This window comes from Mesocricetus auratus, unplaced genomic scaffold, assembly GCF_017639785.1.
Source record: "Mesocricetus auratus isolate SY011 unplaced genomic scaffold, BCM_Maur_2.0 Super-Scaffold_100707, whole genome shotgun sequence".
NCBI lineage: Eukaryota > Metazoa > Chordata > Mammalia > Rodentia > Cricetidae > Mesocricetus > Mesocricetus auratus.
This window is the reverse complement of record NW_024429269.1, coordinates 10,362,805-10,383,733: the sequence shown is the minus strand read 5'-3', so window position 1 is coordinate 10,383,733 and position 20,929 is coordinate 10,362,805. Positions and strand designations below refer to the sequence as shown.

Below are 20,929 nucleotides of genomic sequence, written 5' to 3'. Positions count from 1 at the left end.
AACTTCTCCGCCTGGGAAGAAACCCAGCTTCTTTCTCCTTTTAATCACTTAAAGGTTAAAGATACATATTTTCTTTCAGTAAAACAAAAACACATGTATTCACCATCAAATGAAAAGTACTTGGTTACAAATGACTCTACTTAAAGGTAAACTAAGAGTCTTACCGTTTTCTCCTTTTCCAGAAACAGTAACTAGAAGAAGAAGAAAAAAAAAGAATGAATATACCTTATATATGAATTTTGTTTCAAATTGAGTATTAACCTTAATTTCATTTTCATAAAACTTCAAAAACATTCTTTATCGTTAACAATACAAATACTTAACATTTATAGACCTCTTTCAACTTGAGGTGTTGACAGAGTTCCTTAATTTCACAAGAAAAGGACTGTTCTTTCTATTAGAATACAGGACACCTTACCAACTTTTCTGAAAACTGTACTCAAGAATTCCCTCTGGGCCTGGGAGATGGTTCAGTTGGTAAAGCACTGGCTTCAAAAACACAAGGACATGTGTCTGATGCCCACACCCGTGTGCTGAGGGGAGCACCTGTATCCCAACCCTGGGCATGTGGTTCAGGCAGACAGATCCCTGGGTGGCCAGACAACCTAGCCCAGTCACTGACAGGGTGGAAGAGGACACATCTGGACAAGGTTGGATGAAAAGAGAACAACACAACTCAAGGTGGACAGTTCCAGAGGAAGGACATCCAAGTTTGATCTCTGGCCCACACACATGCTCACATTTCCGTTAAACTGATGCACAGTAGCCATACATTTTAAGGAAAGGGTGTAGTAATTCATGTCTACATGTAACGCTCTCAAACTAGGGTAGTCAACACAGAAAAGGTACTTCCTCTTCAATTTCTTTCCATTTCGTACTTTTTTAAAAAAGTTTTTATTAGCTGGGTGTGGTGGCGCACACCTTTAATCCCAGCACTCGGGAGACAAAGGCAAGAGGATCTCTGTGAGTTGGAGACCAGCATGGTCTATAAAGTGTGTTCCAGGACAGCCAGAACTACACAGAGAAAACCTGTCTTGAAAAAATTAAATAAATAAATATTAACAACTGCTAATTGTTCAACTGTTTCAGATGTTTTAGAATTCTTTGGGTTTTTGTATGTTGAAATCTAATTTTGTTTTTGAAATTTTACTTCAGTGGTACTACTAAAGTTTTCTTAAATTCTAGTGAAATTCTCAGGATTTCCCACCCCCCAGGCATTGTCTGATTGGTCATTATAAACTCTTGTATTCCCTTGACCTAATAATACAAATTTAAAGTCTACTTATTTAGTTAAGTATCTGTGAATACTAGCGTGCTATTCTGAACAAACACGGACAATGAACCAATCCCTAGCATTTAGGCATTATGAAAGCTCCGTTAATCTTTAAGAGACTTCTCCGCCTGGGAAGAAACCCAGCTTCTTTCTCCTTTTAATCACTTAAAGGTTAAAGATACATATTTTCTTTCAGGAAAACAAAAACACATGTATTCACCACCAAATGAAAAGTACTTGGTTACAAATTACTCTACTTAAAGGTCGATTAAGAGTCTTACCGTTTTCTCCTTTTCCAGAAACAGTAACTAGAAGAAAAAAAATATGAATGAATATACTTTATACATGAATGTTATTTCAAACTGACTACCTTAATTTCATTTTCATAAAACTTCAAAAACATTCTTTATCGTTAACAATACAACTACTTAAAATTTATAGACCTCTTTCAACTTGAGGTGTGTTGACGGAGTTTCTTAATCGCACAACAAGAAAAGGACTGTTCTTTCTATTAGAATACACGGACACTTTACCAACTTTTCTGAAAGCTGTACTCAAGAATTCCCTCTGGGCCTGGGAGATGGCTCAGTTGGTAAAGCACTGGCTTCAAAAACACAAGGACATGTGTCTGATGCCCACACCCATGTGGTGAGGGGAGCACCTGTATCCCAACCCTGGGCATGTGGTTCAGGCAGACAGATCCCTGGATGCCCTCTTCTGGCCTGCAGACGTACATGGAGGCAGGATGTTGTATTCATAAGTAAATAAATCTTAAAAAAAAAAAAGCCATATGGAGGATGGAGAGATAGCTCAGGTTAGAATCACTGACTATGCTTCCAAGGGGCTTGGGTTCCATTCTGAGCACCACACAACTACAGTTCCAGGGGATCTGCTGCCCTCTTCTGGCCTCCATAAGCACTGTGTTCACATGGTGCACAAAACACACAGAGAGAAATCATCCAGATGCAAAAATGTTTTTTAAAGTCTCCTTGGCTTTGGTTAAGTTTATCTTATGGATCAATTTGGGGGAAAATAGACATCTTTATACTACTGTTTTACATTTCATTAATAAGCTCTCTCCATTTTAGATATATTTAGATTTTTATCCCATCAGTACATATAACTTGCATCTGCATCTATTTATTAGATTTATTCCTAAACTTTCATTTTTTCTATTATTAGAAATGATATTATAAATACAAGTGAGTTTTACTGATCTTCTATTTTGTCATTTTGCTATATTTACTTTTTAGTTCTGGTAGCTTTTTTTGAGGAGTCACTAGGATTTTCTAGTAAATGATAGTCTAGTACATCAACAGGCCACACCCTTTTTCTGTTTTGGTTTCGGTTTTTCGAGGCAGGGTTTCTCTGCGTAGCCCTGTCACTAAAAGTCACTCAATAGACCAGGCTAGCCTTGAACTCACAGAGATCTGCCCTGCCCACCTCTGACTCTAGAGTGCTGCTGGGATTACAGGTGTGTGCCATCAACACTTGGGGGTGGGGGCGATGGTGACAGGACAGGACTTTTTTATAGATTAAATAGTCTTCATCTATGATGGTGCAATAAGTATAATTCTTAAAGCTATCAAAGCCTTAGACAACTCCATGCTTGCTGGGAGCCTTTATCATTTATTACAGAAGTAGCAATGGATATTGAAGGTATCAACCCACTAGAATTAACTTCTGAAGGAAAAAATTTGTCTTGCAAAATCTGTAAGACATACAGACTCCACAATTTCTGTGGCTGTGAATTTGGCTGTATAATCTTGATATAAAGTATATATACTGGGTGCTTTATATTCTCAAAAATGCCCCAGGGAAAGGAAATTCCTTCTCACCAGGGCATCAGGGGATAAGAGCTATAGCCTCTGGATTTCACATAGCCCCTTAATCCATTTAACCCTTACCCTACCTTTTGAGTTTTGCCTGGATGCTTTACAAGTCATGCCCCCCCCCCCCCCAAGATATGAGGTGCCCACTTTCCTCAAGATTTTATCTGCCTTCCTGGTTCTGAGAGAGATGCATGCCTGATATCCCTGCTATTGTCAGAGAGTTGCTAATTGTATTTGTATTGGGTATATAAACTGGAAGCCATGTGGGATTTAAAAAAAAAAAAAAACAGCTTTTAGAGAATTCTGGAGGTTTGTTTTTGTTTTTGGGTTTTTTGTTTGTTTGTTTTTTCCAGACAGGGTTTCTCTGTATTGTTTTGGAGGCTGTCCTGGAACTCACTCTGTAGACAGGCTGGTCTCAAACTCACAGAGATCCCCCTGCCTCTGCCTCCCAAGTCCTGGGATCAAAGGCATGTGTCACCAATGTCTGGCTTTTGAACTTTTGGAAACCTTAAAGAGAGCTTTTTGAGGGAGAGCTTCTGGGAAGAACATTTCTTGAAGAATAAAGAGCCACGAGAAAAATGATCTGCTTGCTCTCAGGTTATATTAGTCAGCCTCAATCCACATGCCGTAAGCCTCCTGCCTGAGCCCAACACATGCTCCAGTCTTGTGGTTGGGCTGTTGTGGCTGGAAAACTGAAAACAAGGAAAAGAGCACTCACTTCATGGCATTAGCACAAACATTCTGAATGTCATTCTTAGAACAGGAAACTTGGGAAGAGGATCCAAGCTTATCTTCATGTGTGTGCATGCCAATGTGATTCATTTGGTAGAGACCCATGATGCTGAAGACACCAATGTGATGATATGTTGCTTGTGCAAAAAAAGTCAGAAAAAAGGAGCAAGTCATACTCATACCCTACCTACCTCCTCAGCTTTCAGCAGACTAGAGAGCAAGTTCCTGTTCCTTCCTGCTTATATTCTCTCTCTGCCCAGCCATCTTACTTCCAGTCTGTACTGACCTCCAGTCCTCTGTGGTGGGCTGCATGGGCCTCACCAAGGTAAACAGGTATCCCCCTGGGGTCATGGAGATGATCAAGCCCAATACAAATTACTGAATCTGGGTCTGCTTAGGCAAACAGTACTTTGCTAGTCAGACATCTGGTTTCATGAGAAGGGTGGTAGTCACATGGCCCTAATCAGTGCAATTTGGGAGTCCAACTGGTCCTGATAGTAACCAAGCCTGTTATAAGTCCAAAAGATTTGGAGGCCCTAGTGTCCATGTTGCCCAGCTAACACTGTGGGATTCTAATGTTTCTAGAACTATCGGGGAAAAGACAGTAAGGACAAAAATGTTTACTTACTATAAAAAAAGAACGCAAGCCAGGTGTGGTGGTGCATGTGTTTAATCCTATCACTCGGGAGGCAGAGGCAGACCAGCCAAGACTAGAGAGACTATGTCTCAAAAAAAAAATCAAGAAGGAAAAGAGTTTTGTACACATGCTCTCTCTCCATTCTAAGAGTTGTACCATCTGTGTCATCAGAGTCAGCATCTACTAAAAACTTATTCCCATTTCCTGATAGCCCTAATTTAGTCAGATTTAGAGAAAATATCTAATGTTCATATCAGTGTTTAGCTGTACATCTCTAGCCAGTTTGTTCCTGTCAGTGTTTAGCTGTACATCTCTAGACAGTGTGGCTGTCTGAAGCTCAACTTCCAGCAAACCAGCTTCATTGCAGACATTCTGCAAGTGTCTCACTCTGGAAACCATGGCCTGGAACTCACAGAGATCTACTTGTCTCTGCCTCCTGAGAGCTGGGATTAAAAGCATGTGCCACTGCACACAGCTAAAATGGTGAGGAAGGCAGAGGTAGGAGCATCTTTGTGAGTTTGAGGCCAGCCTGGCCTACAAAGTGAGTTCCAGGACAGCCAGGACTGTTTCACAGAGAAACCCTATCTCAAAAAACCAGGTCAGGTGACTTATGAAATATCTTAAAAGCCGGGCGTTGGTGGCGCATGCCTTTAATCCCAGCACTTGGGAGGCAGAGGCAGGCGGATCTTTGTGAGTTCGAGGCCAGCCTGGTCTACAAGAGCTAGTTCCAGGACAGTCTCCAAAGCCATAGAGAAACCTTGTCTCGAAAAACCAAAAAAAAAAAAAAAATCTTAGATACTCTAGTAATCACTACACAGTAGCACATAATCAATTATTTTTTTAAGCACTGCAGTTTTCCATCACGTGGGTGTTGTTTTACATTCAGTCTTCCAGGAATGGCCATCTGGGTTGCCTTCAATCCTTTGTTACTAAAATACACCATAAATAACTCCGTGAGTATGCTGTTTGTTTTGTGGAAGCTGATGTTCAGTGTAGAATCCTCACAGTAGGACAGATCTAAAAGTGCATGTCTGTTGTATTTTTAGCTTTTCCCCCCAAACCTAAGGATTTTTATATTCCTTTAAGCAATGCACACACACCCAGTCTCTTTTCAGTTTAAGTGTGTTCAAACTCTTGGTATTGCAGGGTAATCTTACAATCTCCATTTGTAAATAAGCATGAACATCTTATGTTTACAAATCATTTTCATTTTTTCCTGTGAACTATTTATGTCTATCCATTTCTATTTTTGCCTATTGGATTTGACAATCCTAAACTACAGGGGCTTATGTTGGTGTCTCCTTAGAGATTATCCACTTAGTTTCTTTCAGTGCTTTAATATTTCTATTTTAAAACAAATCAGATTAGGTCCACTTTGAAACAAACAATTCCAATGGCAGGAAAAGTACCAAATGAACCTTAAAAAGCTAAAGTGGCAGAAAGTAAGGAAGTATTAAAAATGAGGGTGGCTGCAGAAACCAGGGACAATTTACTGGCCAAATCTTGGACAATTTAAGCAAAAAAATAAATATTAGACTATAGTTCATAAAATGGAACTCAGCATTGCACGCTTTGGTAGCAAATGAATCAATTAAATAGGTATAATGAGTTGGTATAATGAGTAAAGGGTAAAGGTACTTATGACCCAACATGGCAAACCCAGAACTGACTCCAGCAAGTCATCCTCTGTCCTACACACACACACACACACACACACACACACAACGACAATAAATATACAGCAAGATAAGTTATTCCTGCCTATAAAATTCTATCTAATAAATGTAGACAAAAAGATGGCATTAGAAAAACCACCATTTGGTAACTACTGTTTTTCTCAAGAAAGAATCTTCAAAGGATGCTACAAGGAGTCCAATCAAAGTACCAAGAACAGATGGTTTCCAGGTTTAGTACTTCCATACAACACACCTGCCCTAGGTTGAGCTCTGTGGAGTCGAATGTTGTGCTGGCTGTTTATTTATTATTATTATTATTATTATTATTATTATTATTATTATTATTATTATTTGCCAACTTGACATAAGCTAGACTAATATAAGGGATCCGCAGCTGGGAAACTGCCTGTGTAAGATTGGCCTGCAGTAAGTATGTAGGACATTTTACGTTGTGAATGATGTAGGAGCTGAGCAAGGCAATAGAAGTGTTCCAGCCTCTGCTTCAGCTCCTGCCTCTGGAGTTCCTGCCCTGACTTCTATGATGGACAGAGATGTGGATGTGGCTGTGTAAGCTAAATAAACCCTTTCCACCTCAAGCTGCTTTTGGTCATGGTGTTTATTTCATTACAGCTATAGAAACCCTGACTCAGCATAAAGCAGGTGCTGAGGCGGAGCTTAAGGTGCAGCCTATTTCCCAGGAGAAATGTGACAGAACAAAATAAGCAAAGAGGGAACAGCGCCCAGGGAGCACAGAACTGCAGCCCAGGCTCTGCAATGACAATGCAAGGAGCTCTGCAGGCGCAGCCCAGCCCCGCCTCTCAGGCTCCTCCAGCGGCTGTGCCAGGAAGGGTGTGACCTTGGGTGAGGCAAGTCACACTGAAAAGCTTGGCTGCTGCCTGCTGACCACACTTGCCACAGCTGAGCAGCAAGTCCTTCCTCGAAGGCAAATCTGTATACTGGAGCTCTCAGTCTACCAGAACAGCAATTGCAAAGGAAAACGGCATCTTTAAGAGATGGAAAACTTGGCAAACACCACTTTCAAGTGGTGACCAAAGTTAAAAACAAAGACACAGAGGCATCTCTTCTGCGGCATTCCTGCTCAACTGTGATCCAATCGTGAGGAAACCACAGACAAACCAAACTGAAGGACATCCTACAAAGCAGGCCTGTGTTTTAAAATGCCATAGCCAGACACATAAAGACCGAGGACACTTCAGATTAAGGCACTGAAGAGGAACAGCTATACTGTATGAGCCCTTATGTATTTGCAGTGCTGTGGTTCAAACTGAAGGGTCTTGTACATCCTCACGACCCACTTTGTTCTTTGAGATGGGGACTCACTACGTAGTAGACTGGCCCTTCGCTTACCACTTAACCCACAACTCAAACTGCTCTTGAACACTACATACAAGCTGGCCTTGAACTTACATTCCTGTCTGCCTGAGTGCTGAGTGCTGAGGCTGCAGGCATGGACTACCATGCCCATCTTTAAAGGGGAACCTTGACTGGATGGTAGAGCAGGAGGAGGAAGAAAGTTATGCTGTTTGCAGAAAAGGGACTCAAGTGGAAATAACCACATTATACAAATTAAGCTAATGCAGAAAGACAAAAATGTCTTCTTTCATTTAAGGTTCAAATGTGACAATAGAAATAAGCTATCTAGGGACAAAGGGGAATGAGAATATGAGAAAAGGGACGTCAGAAGGATCATAAAAGAGAATGAGCTCAAATTATATACTTACAAAAGCTTGGAAAAAAATCTCAATATTTACAGTAAACAGCCATGGCATCCACAGCTCACTCTCAAACATTCAGGAGACATAACTGGTGAACCCGAAAGGGAGGAATAACGACATGTAGGAAATCTGGGGGAGACTACACAGAATTCTTCAGATTACTCTTCACAAGTGAAAGTAAAAGGCCGGGTCTTAGCTCAGTGAACAGTGCTTGCAAAGCAGGCTCCAGGCCCCAGCTTCAACCCCCAGCAGACAGACAGATAATAACTAAGGTAAACACACTCAAGGAAAACCAGATTTTATCCATGTGTAGTCAATTCTCAACAGTGAGGCGTGCTACTGGTTTTCTCTTACTAGATACTTAAGCAGCTGTCCCATCTTTTCCTCTAGGGTTTGAGGAATTAAGAGATTTTAAGTATTGTCTATTTTTAAATACGGCATTCTGTTTCACTGCTAATATATCTGTCCATTCACTAGAATATGTGATTTTTACAAATATACCAGTTGGGAGCAGTTTTAGATGCTCAACAAAACTAGAAGAAAGCAAAGTTGTTTCATGCCCCTAATTGCCAAATAACTACAGATACCGGTTTTAGATCTGGTGAAGATCAGGATGTGGTGGAGCACTTTTAACCCCACTGCTCGGGAGGCAGAAGCAAGTGAGTCTGTAAGCTGAAGACCATCTTGGTCTACTGAGCGAGTTCCAGGACAGCCAGGCTACACAGTAAGACCTGCATTTGCCTTTCTTGAGGTCTTGTTGTTAAGAGTGGAAGAAACTCCCTAGGTAGAAATGGAATTTCTGGCCTGGGTGGAGACCTAACATTCAAGCTGGGCTGGTTTTATCACTGGCTAAAGGGCCACCCCACTCACTTAGTGAGATACTGAATGGTTCTTTGCCAGAATCCCTGCCCCTACTTTATGGATGGCAGGCATGCAGCAGGTCATCAAGTCTGCTGCCTTTTCTGAAGCACTGTTTTCTGAATTTTCCAGAAGCCCACTTCCTTCTTCCACCTCTTTGCTTAACTCTGCACCTTTGCCTTGTCATTTTGGGCTTCCTGACCCTTTCAAACGTCACGCTGTCTACCCTCCATTTCCTCCTCCAGGCGGCTGCTGAGGGTTACAGCCTGCCTGCCCGGTAATTTCGCTTTTAATTATAATAAATTTGTCATGTGCTTCTATTTGAGTTCATTCTTCAATTCTTTTATTGGAGAGACTAAGAACCCAGAGGGTCACCAGAATTTCCTTTATATCAGTATCTTTTAAAAAACAAAGGCTGGGTGAGGTTGGAAGACGTCACCAGCCTCCTCCTTGTCCTGCTTGTTTGTTTCTCCTATTTTAGGCTCTAGAAGTACAGCAATAAGCTGGGCATTGGTGGCGCACACCTTTAATCCCAGCACTCGGGAGGCAGAGGCAGGCGGATCTCTGTGAGTTCGAGGCCAGCCTGGTCTACAGAGCGAGTTCCAGGACAGCCTCCAAAACAATACAGAGAAACCCTGTCTCGAAAAACAAAAACAAAACAAAAAAAAAACAGGCAAACAAACAAAAGTACACTGAATATATGTACATGATATTAATGATGGTCACTGTCTTGGTTAGGGTTACTGTTGCTATGATGAAACCCCCCATGACCAAAAGCAAGTTGGGGAGGAAAGGGTTTATTTTCTTCACACTTCCACATCATAGTCTATCACTAAAGGAAGCCAGGACAGGCACTCAAACAGGGCAGGAGCCTGGATGATAGGCCATGGAGGGGGCTGCTTACTGGCTTGCTCCACACGGCTTGCTCATTCTACTTTATTATAAACCGTGGACCACCAGCCCAGGGATGGCAAGATGGCACTACCCAAAATAGGCTGGGCCCTCCCCCATCGCTCATTAATTAAGAAAACCCCCAGCCAGGCAGTGGTGGTACACACATTTAATCCCAGAACTTTCAAGGCAGAGGCAGATAGATCTCGGTGAGTTCAAGGCCAGTCTGGTCTACATAGTGAGTTCCAGGATAGCCAGGACTATTTCACAGAGAAACCCTGTCTCGAAAGACCTGAAGGAAAAAAAAAAAAAACAGACTTGCATACAGTATGATTTTATGGAGGCATCTTAATTGAGGTTCCCTTCTTTCAGAAGACTTTAGCTTGTGTCAAACTGACATAAAACTATGCAGCACAATCATAATAAGGATTTTTGTTTCTTGTTTTTTTGGTTTTTCTGAGACAGGGTTTTTCTGTAACTTTGAAGGCTGTCCTGGAACTTGCACAGGAGACCAGGCTGGCCTCAAACTCACAGAGATCCCTCCATCTCTGCCTCCCAAGTACTAGGATTAAAGGCATGCACCACCACTGACCAGCCCATAATAAGGATTTTTAAATACAGGAAATAGGCCGGGCGCTGGTGGTGTACCTTTAATCCCAGCACTCGGGAGGCAGAGGCCTGGTCTACAAGAGCTAGTTCCAGGACAGCCTCCAAAGCCAGCCTCCAAAGCCACAGAGAAACCCTGTCTTGAAAAACCAAAATAAATATAGGAAGTATATCAGCTTTCTCTTGAAAGTACAAAATACAGACTCAGTATGGGGACACAAGCCTACAATCCCAGCACTTAGGAAAAAACAGGAGGGCTACAGTGAGTTTGAGGCTACCCTGAACTACAAAGACAGGCCTCTGTATCAAAATGAATAAAATCTTAAAAGGCCAACTATTAAAAATTCTTTCTTGCTGGGCGGTGGTGATGATGACATGGGGGCTCTTCTTAGACAGCACACAGAATCCTGACACTACCAGCACCTTAACAGCAAAACTGGCACCCTTGCAATATAATCTTTAAAAAATCTAGCTAAGAAAAAATACCTGAAAACTGATGAAAGGTGTTCCTCATGAAGGAAGGCTCTGGGTTTCCACTACAGCACAGCAAGCAAACAGACCAATCATGTTGTATAAACTAGCATTCTCAAACATCAGCTTGGGGAAAGAAAGAGAAAGAAAATCAAGGGGGATTCCAATCTAACACTAAAACTCAGTATTATTCCTGGTTCTTTACTTTTTCACTTATCACACTCTGAAAGCCAGGAGCTTAGATGAATCACTTCCCAGTCAGTTGTGTTCTAAGCAATGTCCATCCACTGGCTCAGTCTCACTTCCTTCATCTGGAGACACGCCTACGTTTGGAGATGCTGGGAGAAAGGAGACTAAAGCAAATGCTCCTCTGCGGCAGTTAACACATAGCACTCCTCTGTTCACATTCATCCCCCTTTATTTGGAGAGGCAAGAGCGAGTCAAGGGGCTTACTGCCAAGCCCAATGATCTGAGTTCAACCACCCCCAACCCACAGGGTAGAAACTGAGAACCAGCTCCTAAAGGTCAGATTACAGACAGACAGACAGACACACACACACCCATTTAAAAATAAAGAGATTATTAAGCCTGGCGGTGGTGGCGCACGCCTTTAATCCCAGCACTCGGGAGGCAGAGGCAGGCGGATCTCTGTGAGTTCAAGGCCGGGCTGGACTGATTGCCTCCAACAGAATACAGAGAAACCCTGTCTCGTAAAAACAAAAACAAAAACAAAAAAAAATTATCACAGGCCTACTTTTATCATATACAGACATAGATATTTGAACTTCTACTTTGGTTCGTATTTACAAATAAACAATTATGAAATGAGAAAAAAATAAAAATAAAGGGACTAATGAAATAAAAAATAAGGACTTCATTTCACTGTATTTCTGAACAAAAACTATTTCCAAGTTAAGCTATGCAATTTGTAGTTAATCCAAATCTTTTAGTGTTCCTTCAGGAATTAACTAATAAGGGTGCTGGGTGGTGGTGGTGGTGGCAGTGGCACATGCCTTTGATGCCAGCAGAGGCAGGTGAATCTCTGAGTTAAAGACCTACAGAGTAAGTTCCAGGATAGCCAGGGCCACACAGAGAAACCCCTGTCTCAAGAAACATTTAAATATAGTTAATTCTAATTGACTCAACAATTTAGCAAACATTTTGGTATTCAAAAAGATGAGTCTAAGTCATTGCATTCAACAAATTTACTATTTGGAAAGGTATTACATAATTTATTCAGAGATAACTAGACATACTGTTTTGTTTGGGCAGTGAGATGGCTCAGCAGGTAAAGCAATGAGCCTTGGCCCATGTGCACCCGTGTACATCATACAAAATAAATCATTTTTGCTGTCATTTTGAAACATCTCTCCACACAGCTCTGTCTGTCCTGGAACTCACTATATGCCTGTATCTGTCTCCCTAGTGCTGAGATTAAAGCCCCAATTGTTTTGTTCTACAAAGCTTCACTATGTAGCCCAGGCTAGCCTGGACCTCAGCCTTCCACAAGCTAAGATGGCAGGTGCACACTGTTGCTTCTAAATCAAATATTCTAAGGAGCAGTCAGTTTCCTCAGGATGTTGTGATTTAAAACCCTGGTGGTTAGCCTGTCTATGGAGATCCAGGACAGTCAGGTGATTACACAGAGACCCTGTCTCAAAGAATAAACACCCCAGAGCCTTTCTATGTACAGAACTTGAGTCTTTTGTTTTTGTTTTTTAAAGATTTACTTATTTATAATGAATGCAGTGTTCTGCCTGCATGTATGCCTGCAATGCAGGCCAGAAGAGGGCCACCATGTGGTTGCTGAGAATCGAACTCATGACCTCTGGAAGAACAGCCAGTGCTCTTAACTCCTGAGCCATCACCTCTCCATCCCCCAGAACTCAAGCTTTAAACAAAGACTTGGTTCAAAACTAATCAAATCCAAACCCACAATTGAGGTCTGTGGTCTACCATCTTTGTTTTTTCATTTTTGTATTTACCCCATATGCTTTCCCCAAAAGGATGGCTGTCCTTCAGATAACTGTGTACTGTCTGAAAATTAAAATCACATCATTTTGGGGAAACAAAGGGACTGCTTTTTCTGGGATTTTCATTTGATAATGCTGACAGGAGATAAACACAGAAAAGAGCCAGTCCGTATAAAACATATACTCAATTATTCGCTGTCATAGAGTATTTTGACAGAGAATTTCTTTCCACGTTAAAGACAATCTATGTGAATAAGTCCTTTTAATATAACGTGATGCTGTTCCTTTAGTCCGGGAAATCGGGTAAGAACTACGTGGTGAAAAATTAAATAGGGGAAGCAGCAAAAGTAAAAATAAAGCAAAGCCCTAAAACTAAAGGTATAAAAACACAAACCTTCAAAATAAACAATAAGAAAAGGCTAATTGTGCTACGCACCTCTCGTTCAATTCTCTGTGCCTCAAAACAACATGTTGTGTAAGTTCAGCACTGACATTGGAAATGAACGTTTAAAAGGGTCCAACACAGGCCAAATGAAAGGCTGGCTCTCCCGTGTCGCCGGGATGAGCCCTCACTGCAGACCTTGGAGACACACCTCCCTCCCGGGCCCGCAGGCCGCGCGCTGCTTCTCGCGCAGTTTGGAGACAAACAATCTGGGAGAGGCAAGATTTCTTTGTTGTTTGTTGCTGTTTTTAAAAGCAAAATTGACCTCACGAGCCATCTATTATGGGCGATTTCTCTAATGGAAAGGCCTTTGTGACCATTCCGTCACAGAAGGGTGGGAGCCCCAAGGCGACCGCAGCCACCCGGAAGCTCGGGACGTGGGCGGCGCGCAGGCCCGAACTCGGGACCCCACGAGCAGAGAGCCAGAATCCTACAGGCAGGGAACCGTGGGCCGGAACCCTCGATCAGGGAGCCCACCGGCGGGGAACCGTGGCCCGGGAACCCTCGGCCAGGGAGCCCACCGGCGGGGAACTGCGGGCCGGAACCCTCGGCCAGGGAGCCCACCGGCGGGGAAGCACAGGTCGGGCCCACAACGCGGCGCCGCAGCCTCGGCCTGCCTGCCGCGCCTCCCGTACTCACACACGCACAGCTCCACCACGTACGCGTAGTAGGACCAGACGACCACAAAGGTGATGAAGAGCACCGGAACCCAGCCCACCACGCGTTGGCAGCAGCGCCAGAGTGTCCAGGGCGCCATGTTCCTCCGGTAACCCTCAGGTCCTGCTCCCCACGATTGCGCAGGGCGCCGAGACCCCCGCCGCTCTTCCGCCAGCTTCCCCGCCCCCGAGGCACGGCTGCCGCGACCAAAGGCGTAGGGCGACGCCGCAACTCCGCCCCTCCGGGAGCCCGACCCGGACCCGCCCCCACTCCCGCTCCCGCCCCTCATCCCGCCGCTCCGCCCCTAGCCCGGCGCCGGGCTCTCCCTGTAGGGGGTGGGGCTTCCCGGTCGAAGGAGGCGGGGCCTCAGACTAGGGCGGGGCTCTGCTCAGGCCCGCCCACGGGATTTGGGGAGGGGTCTAGGTGTGAGAGGTCACTCAGGACTGGGTGATGCTTGTGGCCAGGAATGAATCCTTAGCTGGCTCCTTGGGCGGCTCTCTGGGTAACACTCTTCCCCTGGGGACTTCAGGACCCAGACAAATTGGGTTCCTTTTTATATAAGGCCATGACCCACTCTAGCATGCAAGCGAGAAAAGTGTTATAGTAGAAAACAAGACTCTGATTCTGATGTCTCTCCAATGAAGAATCCCCCGAGATAATTTGGTGCTCACCACGCCCTTCCCCCCATGTTTTGTTTGAATTGGTAGGTGCCTGTGATTTAAGGTGGAAGCCATATACAGCATGTCAGTTTGATTTGGAGCCCACATTTAAGGTTACATTGTGAAAGCAGAATATATAAACAGCCCTTTCCGGGCACTGTATTTTCAAGTTTACTTACTGCTAAGCAATGACTGTCCTCTTAGTAGAATCTAGAAGCCTTGCTGTGAAGCATCATAATGCACAATCATTAGAAATAATTCCAGACATTCTAAAAAAGATAGTACATTCATTTATTTGCTTTGTATGTGCATGTTCATGAGCCTGCTCACATGTGAATGTGGGGGGTGAGGACATTTTACTGGAGTGATTTTCTCCTTCACCATGTGGGTACTGCGGATCAAACTCAAAAGTCAGGTTTCCCATACTGCACCTCACTAGTCCCAGACAGCATGTGTTGTCTTGTTTTCTTTTTTAAGGTTTATTTATTTATTTACTTGGCACTGGGCATGGTGGCACATGGCTTTAATCCCAGTGCACTCAGGAGAAAGAGGCATGTGGATCTCTGAGTTCGAGGTCAGCTAGAACAACATTGTGTGTGATCTGTCTCAATAAATACATTTCTTTTTCTTTTTAGTTAATGAGTGTTTTCTCGGCAGGTATGTCTGTGTACCACGTGGGTGCCTGGTACTGAGGAGACCAGAATAGGACATCAGAGTCCTAGAACTGGAGTTACAGACAATTAAGAATCGTGGGTGCTGGGAACTGAACCCTGGTCCTCTGCATGAGCAGCAAGAGCTTCTCTGGCCCTCCTGCTACTACCCTGGCAATTTGGGTTTTAAACTGAGATTTTAGTTAGCTACTGTTCACTAAAGTCTCCAGGAAGAAGGAAACTACTTTTTTGTTTTTCATTTTTTGAGACTGGGTTTCTCTGTATTGTTTTGGAGGCTGTCCTGGAACTCACTCTGTAGACCAGGCTAGCCTCAAACTCACAGAGATCCAGCTGCCTCTGCCTCCCGAGAGCTGGTGGCAACTGCTTTTATAGTATGATGGACTTAGTAAAATGAGTATTAATGGCATTCACTAGCACTGCCTGGCTCACCAGACAGCAGTGCTAATACTAGGTTTCTGTCAATCCTAATTCTGTCATAACCCCCCACCCTCCACCTCCTCACCCCCCCAATACACATATACACACACACACCTCACTGGGGACTTAACTTATTATCACACCTGTGCTTGAGTTGGTCTCCCACTGGGCTATACACCTAGCTTCCAGATTCCATGTTGAATTTTAATTTGAAGCAGTCTTTCTGGAAAACTGGCTGAATTTTATTTACCTTTGCCACCGATATGTGTCAGAAAATTGAGACTAGGTTATTTCACACATTTTAGTACTTTAAACAATAGTGTGTGGTGGTTAAATATTAATCCCATCATGTGGGAGGCAGAGGCAGGTGAATCTCTGTAAGTTCAAGGCCAGCCTGGTCTACTGAGTGAGTTCCAGGACAGCCAGGGCTATGTAGAGAAACCCTGTCTCAAAACAAAACAAAACAACAGAAACAAACAGCAACAAAAAATGCTATCTGAGGGCTAGCGCCCCCTTTCTTCCTGCCATCTCTCTATATAAAACTGTGCTAAAGGTTATGCCCTTCACAGCTTCTCTGTAAAACAGAAATAATTTCTCTGTGTTATGATTTTGCTTATAAATTCTGGGCCCTGCACAGCTCCAGAGACTGGCCTTATTGGGGTATCTTGGGGCTTCTCTTGCTGTGAAGAGACACCATGAACCAAGGTAACTCTTTTTTGGGGGGGTTTCGAGACAGGGTTTCTCTCTATTGTTTTGGAGGCTGTCCTGGAACTCGCTCTGTAGACCAAGCTGGCTTCAAACTCACAGGGATCTCCCTGCCTCTGCCTTCCGAGTGCTGGGATTAAAGGCATGTGCCACCAACGCCCGGCCAAGGTAACTCTTATAAAGGAAAACATTTAATTGAGGTAGGTGGTTTACGGTTCAGAGATTTAGTCCATTTATTGTCACAATGGCAGAAAGCAAGGAAGCATACATGCAGACATTGTGCCAGGGAAGGAGCTGAGAGCCCTTACATCTTCACCCACAGGCAACAGGAAATGGTCTGAGACACTGGGCCTGGCTTGAGCATATATGAGACCTCAAAGCCCACCTCCACAGTAACACACTTCCTCCAACAAGACCACACCCACTCCAACAAGCCACACCTCCTAATAGTGCCACTCATTATGGGCTTATGGAAGCCAGTTACATTCAAACCACCAAACAGGGTGTCAAGGGAATAAAGGAAGGACAGCTATACAAAAGAGCTGACATTGGGTGGTCTTGACTCTCTGATAGAGAAGACTGAGTTTTAGTCAATGCTTCACTGCTGTGTTGAGACTCCATGACCTCAGCAACGTTTACAAAGGGAGGCATTTAATTGGGGCTTGCTTACAGTTTCAGAGGTTTAGTCCATTATCATCATGGTGAGGGGGTGGGGAGCATAGAGGCACAAAGGCAGGCTTGGTACTAGAGAAAGAGCTGAGAGATCTGTATCTGGATCAGCAGACAAGAAGAGAAAAAGCCACTGGGCCTGCATTGGGCTCTTGAAACCTGAAAGCCCTCACCAATGATACACTTCCTCCAATAAGGCCACACCCACTCCAAGGCCACACCTCCTAATCCCTCTCAAGTAGGGCCATTTTCTAATGACCAAGCATCCAAATATAAACTCTATGGAGTCCATTCCTAGCCAAACCATCACACCCTGGAAACTCAGTGTGTTTAGTATATATAGCTGAACAGAGAGTCAAGGTTATTGCATATAGCTGAACAAGGAGGTAGTTTTAGCTAATCTCTGTAAGGGTGTAGTCTTCAGTCCACTAACATCTGGGGCAGGGTGTAGGTGGAAGTTTCTGTCCTGCCAGCAACTCCCAAATAAGCACACTGAGACTTAATATTACTTATAAATGCTTGGTTGGTAGCTCAGGCTCGTTACTAGCTAACTCTTTTTTTTTTTTTTTTTTTTTTTGGTTTTTCGAGACAGGGTTTCTCTGTGGCTTTGGAGGCTGTCCTGGAACTAGCTTTTGTAGACCAGGCTGGCCTCGAACTCACAGAGATCTGCCTGCCTCTGCCTCCCGAGTGCTGGGATTAAAGGCGTGCGCCACCAACGCCCGGCCGGCCACTAGCTAACTCTTACATTTGAATTAACCCATATTTTTTATCTATGTGTTGCCATGTGCCTCATGGCTTGCTACCTCATTTTCTACACATCCTGCTTCCTCGGCAGCTGGCTGGTGTCTCTCTGACTTTGTCCTTCTTCCCATCGTTCTCCTAGTTTGGTTGTCCTGGCTATAATTCCTGCCTGGCTACCAGCCAATCAGCTTTTTATTAAATCAATTGGAGTGACAGATCTTCACTGTACAAAAGGATAATTCCACAGCAGGGGAATTACGGTGGGCATTTTCACTGTCAACATTTTTACTCCAACCATAAGAAGATTTGTCATCCCTCTGAGTCCTGCCCAGGTCCTTACATGGCTGTGCCCATTTCAACAACATACATTCAGTAAGGATTTACTCACTCCCTACATATAACACTAGCTACAAAAACATAACAGACCACACAAGCTAGAGCAATGGTTCTCAACCTTCCTAATGCTGTGACCCTTTAATACAGTTCCTCATGTTGTGGTGACCCCAGTCATAAAATTATTTCCATTGCTACTTCATAGAGGTAATTTTCCTGGTGTTAAGAATCATAACGTAAGCCGGGCGTTGGTGGTGCACGCCTTTAATCCCAGCACTCGGGAGGCAGAGGCAGGCGGAGCTCTGTGAGTTCGAGGCCAGCCTGGTCTACAGAGTGAGTTCCAGAACAGCCTCCAAAGCCACAGAGAAACCTTGTCTTGAAAAACAAACAAACAAACAAAAAACAAAAACAAAACAACAACAACAACAACAAAAAGAATCATAATGTAATGTCGGGCATTGGTGGTGTTTGCCTTTAATCCCAGCACTCAGGAGGCAGAGGCAGGCGGATCTCTGTGAGTTCGAGGCCAGCCTGGTCTACAGAGCAAGTTCCAGGACAACCTCCAAAACAATATAGAGAAACCCCCCCAAAAAGAATGCAAATACTGAGCAGTGGTATGGAATGCCTTTAATCTTAGCACTTGGGAGGCAGAGGCAGGAGAATCTCTGTGAGTTCAAGGTCAGTCTTGTCTACAGAGTGAGTTCTAGGACAGCCAATGCTGTTACACAGAGAAACCCTGTCTCCAAAAAACAAAAAAACAGCAACAAAAGGATACAAATATAAATTTGCAGAGGAGGGCTGAAGAGATGGCTCAGGAGTGGAGAGCATTGAGTCTTCTTCCAGAGGACCTGGGTTCAATTCCCAGCACCCACATAGCAGTTCACAACTGTCTGTAACTCCAAGATCTGACCCCCACACACAGGCATACATGCAGGCAAAACAAATAAGAAGAAACAGTGCAGGGGTTGGGAGTGTGGCTCAGTGGTGGAACACAGACCCCCTCACAAGAGAGCACCCTTCTTGAACCTCAGGAAAAGAAGCCATTAGCCTAGAAGTCACAGAGACACCAAGAAACATCTGAACAAACAGGCCTTGCTGAGCTCCTGTTTTATCACCTTTAAATCATGCCTTTCTCCTCCAATCATATTTCTACTCCACCATCCATGAGAACATAAACCATAATTGTAAATGCATCTGGGTGCTTCTCTGTTGCTAACCTTTTATTATAGGTGCCTCAGTGATGGAATTCTCAATGGAAGAGGAATCATTTCTCCATGCACTACCCACATAAAAGTCTTTTTGAGAACTGCAGGAGGGCTGTGTCTTGCTTTAGGAACAAATGACTCAGTAGATTCTGTCAACTGAAAAAGGCAAGTTGAGGCACATGGAGTATGAGAATATGGAATTAGAGGCAATTCACTGATGGTCACCGAGGGACCAGGTTCTAGACAACCAGAACTAGCATCCCCGATGGTGTACAGTGGTCTGGTGCTTTGAGATTTGTGTATGTGTGCCAGGGATTTTATGTGGGGCCTCAAAAAAGGCAGGTGCTCAACTCCTGTCCAGCTTCATCCTAAACCCACCAGCAATAATTCCACAAGAGAGAGGTCCAGATGACCACACTGACTAAGCCCATTGAAGGTACATGAGTTCTTTAATTTTTGGCCAATGACCAAGGCTTTATGCTTCAATGTCTTTTGGTGTCAAAGCTCAGGGGTATAGTACCTGAAAAGGCAAAATCACAATTACATCAATGTTCGATGAGGGTCAAAGTAGCATTTATTTTGACAGAACATAGTTATTTCAGATGTAACAGGGCAATTAATTTTGATTATACCTCTCTCGGTTATTTAAGTTTGTATAAATATAATTATTTTGGTTAATACATCTGGACCATAGTCAGGGACATGGAAATCTCAAATGTGTTACCAAGGCAGACATGCCTGTTGGGGGGAGTAGAGAGCTGAGAACTGTCTAAGCAATTACAAAATGAGTCTGGGCAAGATGGCCTTATCTTAGTCACTTCATATGAATAGGGTATTATAGACAAAAAATAAAAAAGATGGAGGGTATAATAAAACTGTTTGTCACAATTAGAATGTTTGACAAGAACAGTGCTGGATGGCTATTAGCAGTAGCTCACAGGTAATATATCCCTAGGAGAGAATTGTGATAAGCACTGGATATGGCCCCAAGGCATTCACATTTCCTACCTGCCAGATCCCAGGTTCTTTAAAAGGATCCCAGACCTAGCCTGGCGTTGGTAGCACATGCCTTAAATCCCAGCTCTCGGGAAGCAGCGGCAGGCGGATCTCTGTGAGTTCAAGGCCAGCCTGATCTACGGAGCAAGTTCCAGGACAGCTTCCAAAGCAATACACAGAAATCCTGTCTTGGGGAAAAAAAAAAGGAACCCAGACCTCAGCACACTGACTCCATGATGGAAGTGCCATTCAGGCTATAAAACTCCTCATATAGACAGCACTAGCTGCTAATACTAAAACAAAGGCCTAATCCACCAAAGTCCATAGTTCTCTAAATGCACTAACTAGGCTTTTTAAGCTTCTGTAGTTCTGCTTCTGGGTAACTGTTCTTGTTAACCGAGTATGTCAATCCAGGGCATGTTTTTTTGTACTTAAAAGCTCATCCTGAGTGAAAGACCACAGAATGGGATGTATGGTTTAGCAACCTTAATTGCAGAAGGGCTGTAAGCCCACAAAAGGCCAATTCCGGGCTGCTGACCACCTGTGACGAACTGACCAGGGCATCAGAGATGGACAAACAAGATTCGTGGGAAACAAGGAGACGATAACCACCATTTACTTAGGGAGAGATGATTAACTCATACCAAGGTCTGAGGAATTTACAACAAGAAGACACCTACTTCCCCTGGTCAGTAGTCACGTACCCCCAGTCACAAGATAGGGACCCCTCCCAAAGGTTTGTGGTTTTT

At 43.7% G+C, this 20,929-nt stretch overlaps 1 protein-coding gene across 12 annotated transcripts in view; it reads right to left on the bottom strand.

The window, feature by feature from the left end:
* Zdhhc20 (zinc finger DHHC-type palmitoyltransferase 20) overlaps positions 1-14,009 on the bottom strand; it is a 57,133-nt gene extending 43,124 nt beyond the window's left edge. For 4 of the 12 annotated variants that reach the window (XR_005875087.1, XR_005875088.1, XM_013117258.3 and 1 more), the window contains exons 1-3: positions 13,767-14,009; positions 1,555-1,581; positions 165-191 (exon numbers count right to left, since the gene is read on the bottom strand). Coding sequence is in view for 9 of the 12 variants with exons in the window: in XM_013117258.3 (XP_012972712.1) it covers positions 165-191; positions 1,555-1,581; positions 13,767-13,884 (172 nt within the window). In the remaining 3 variants the exon portion in view is untranslated. The remainder of the gene's footprint in view (positions 1-164; positions 192-1,554; positions 1,582-13,766) is intronic. The other 8 variants (XR_005875089.1, XM_013117262.3, XM_013117260.3 and 5 more) reach the window with 7 other exon arrangements.
* Between the last annotated feature and the right edge of the window lie 6,920 nt (positions 14,010-20,929).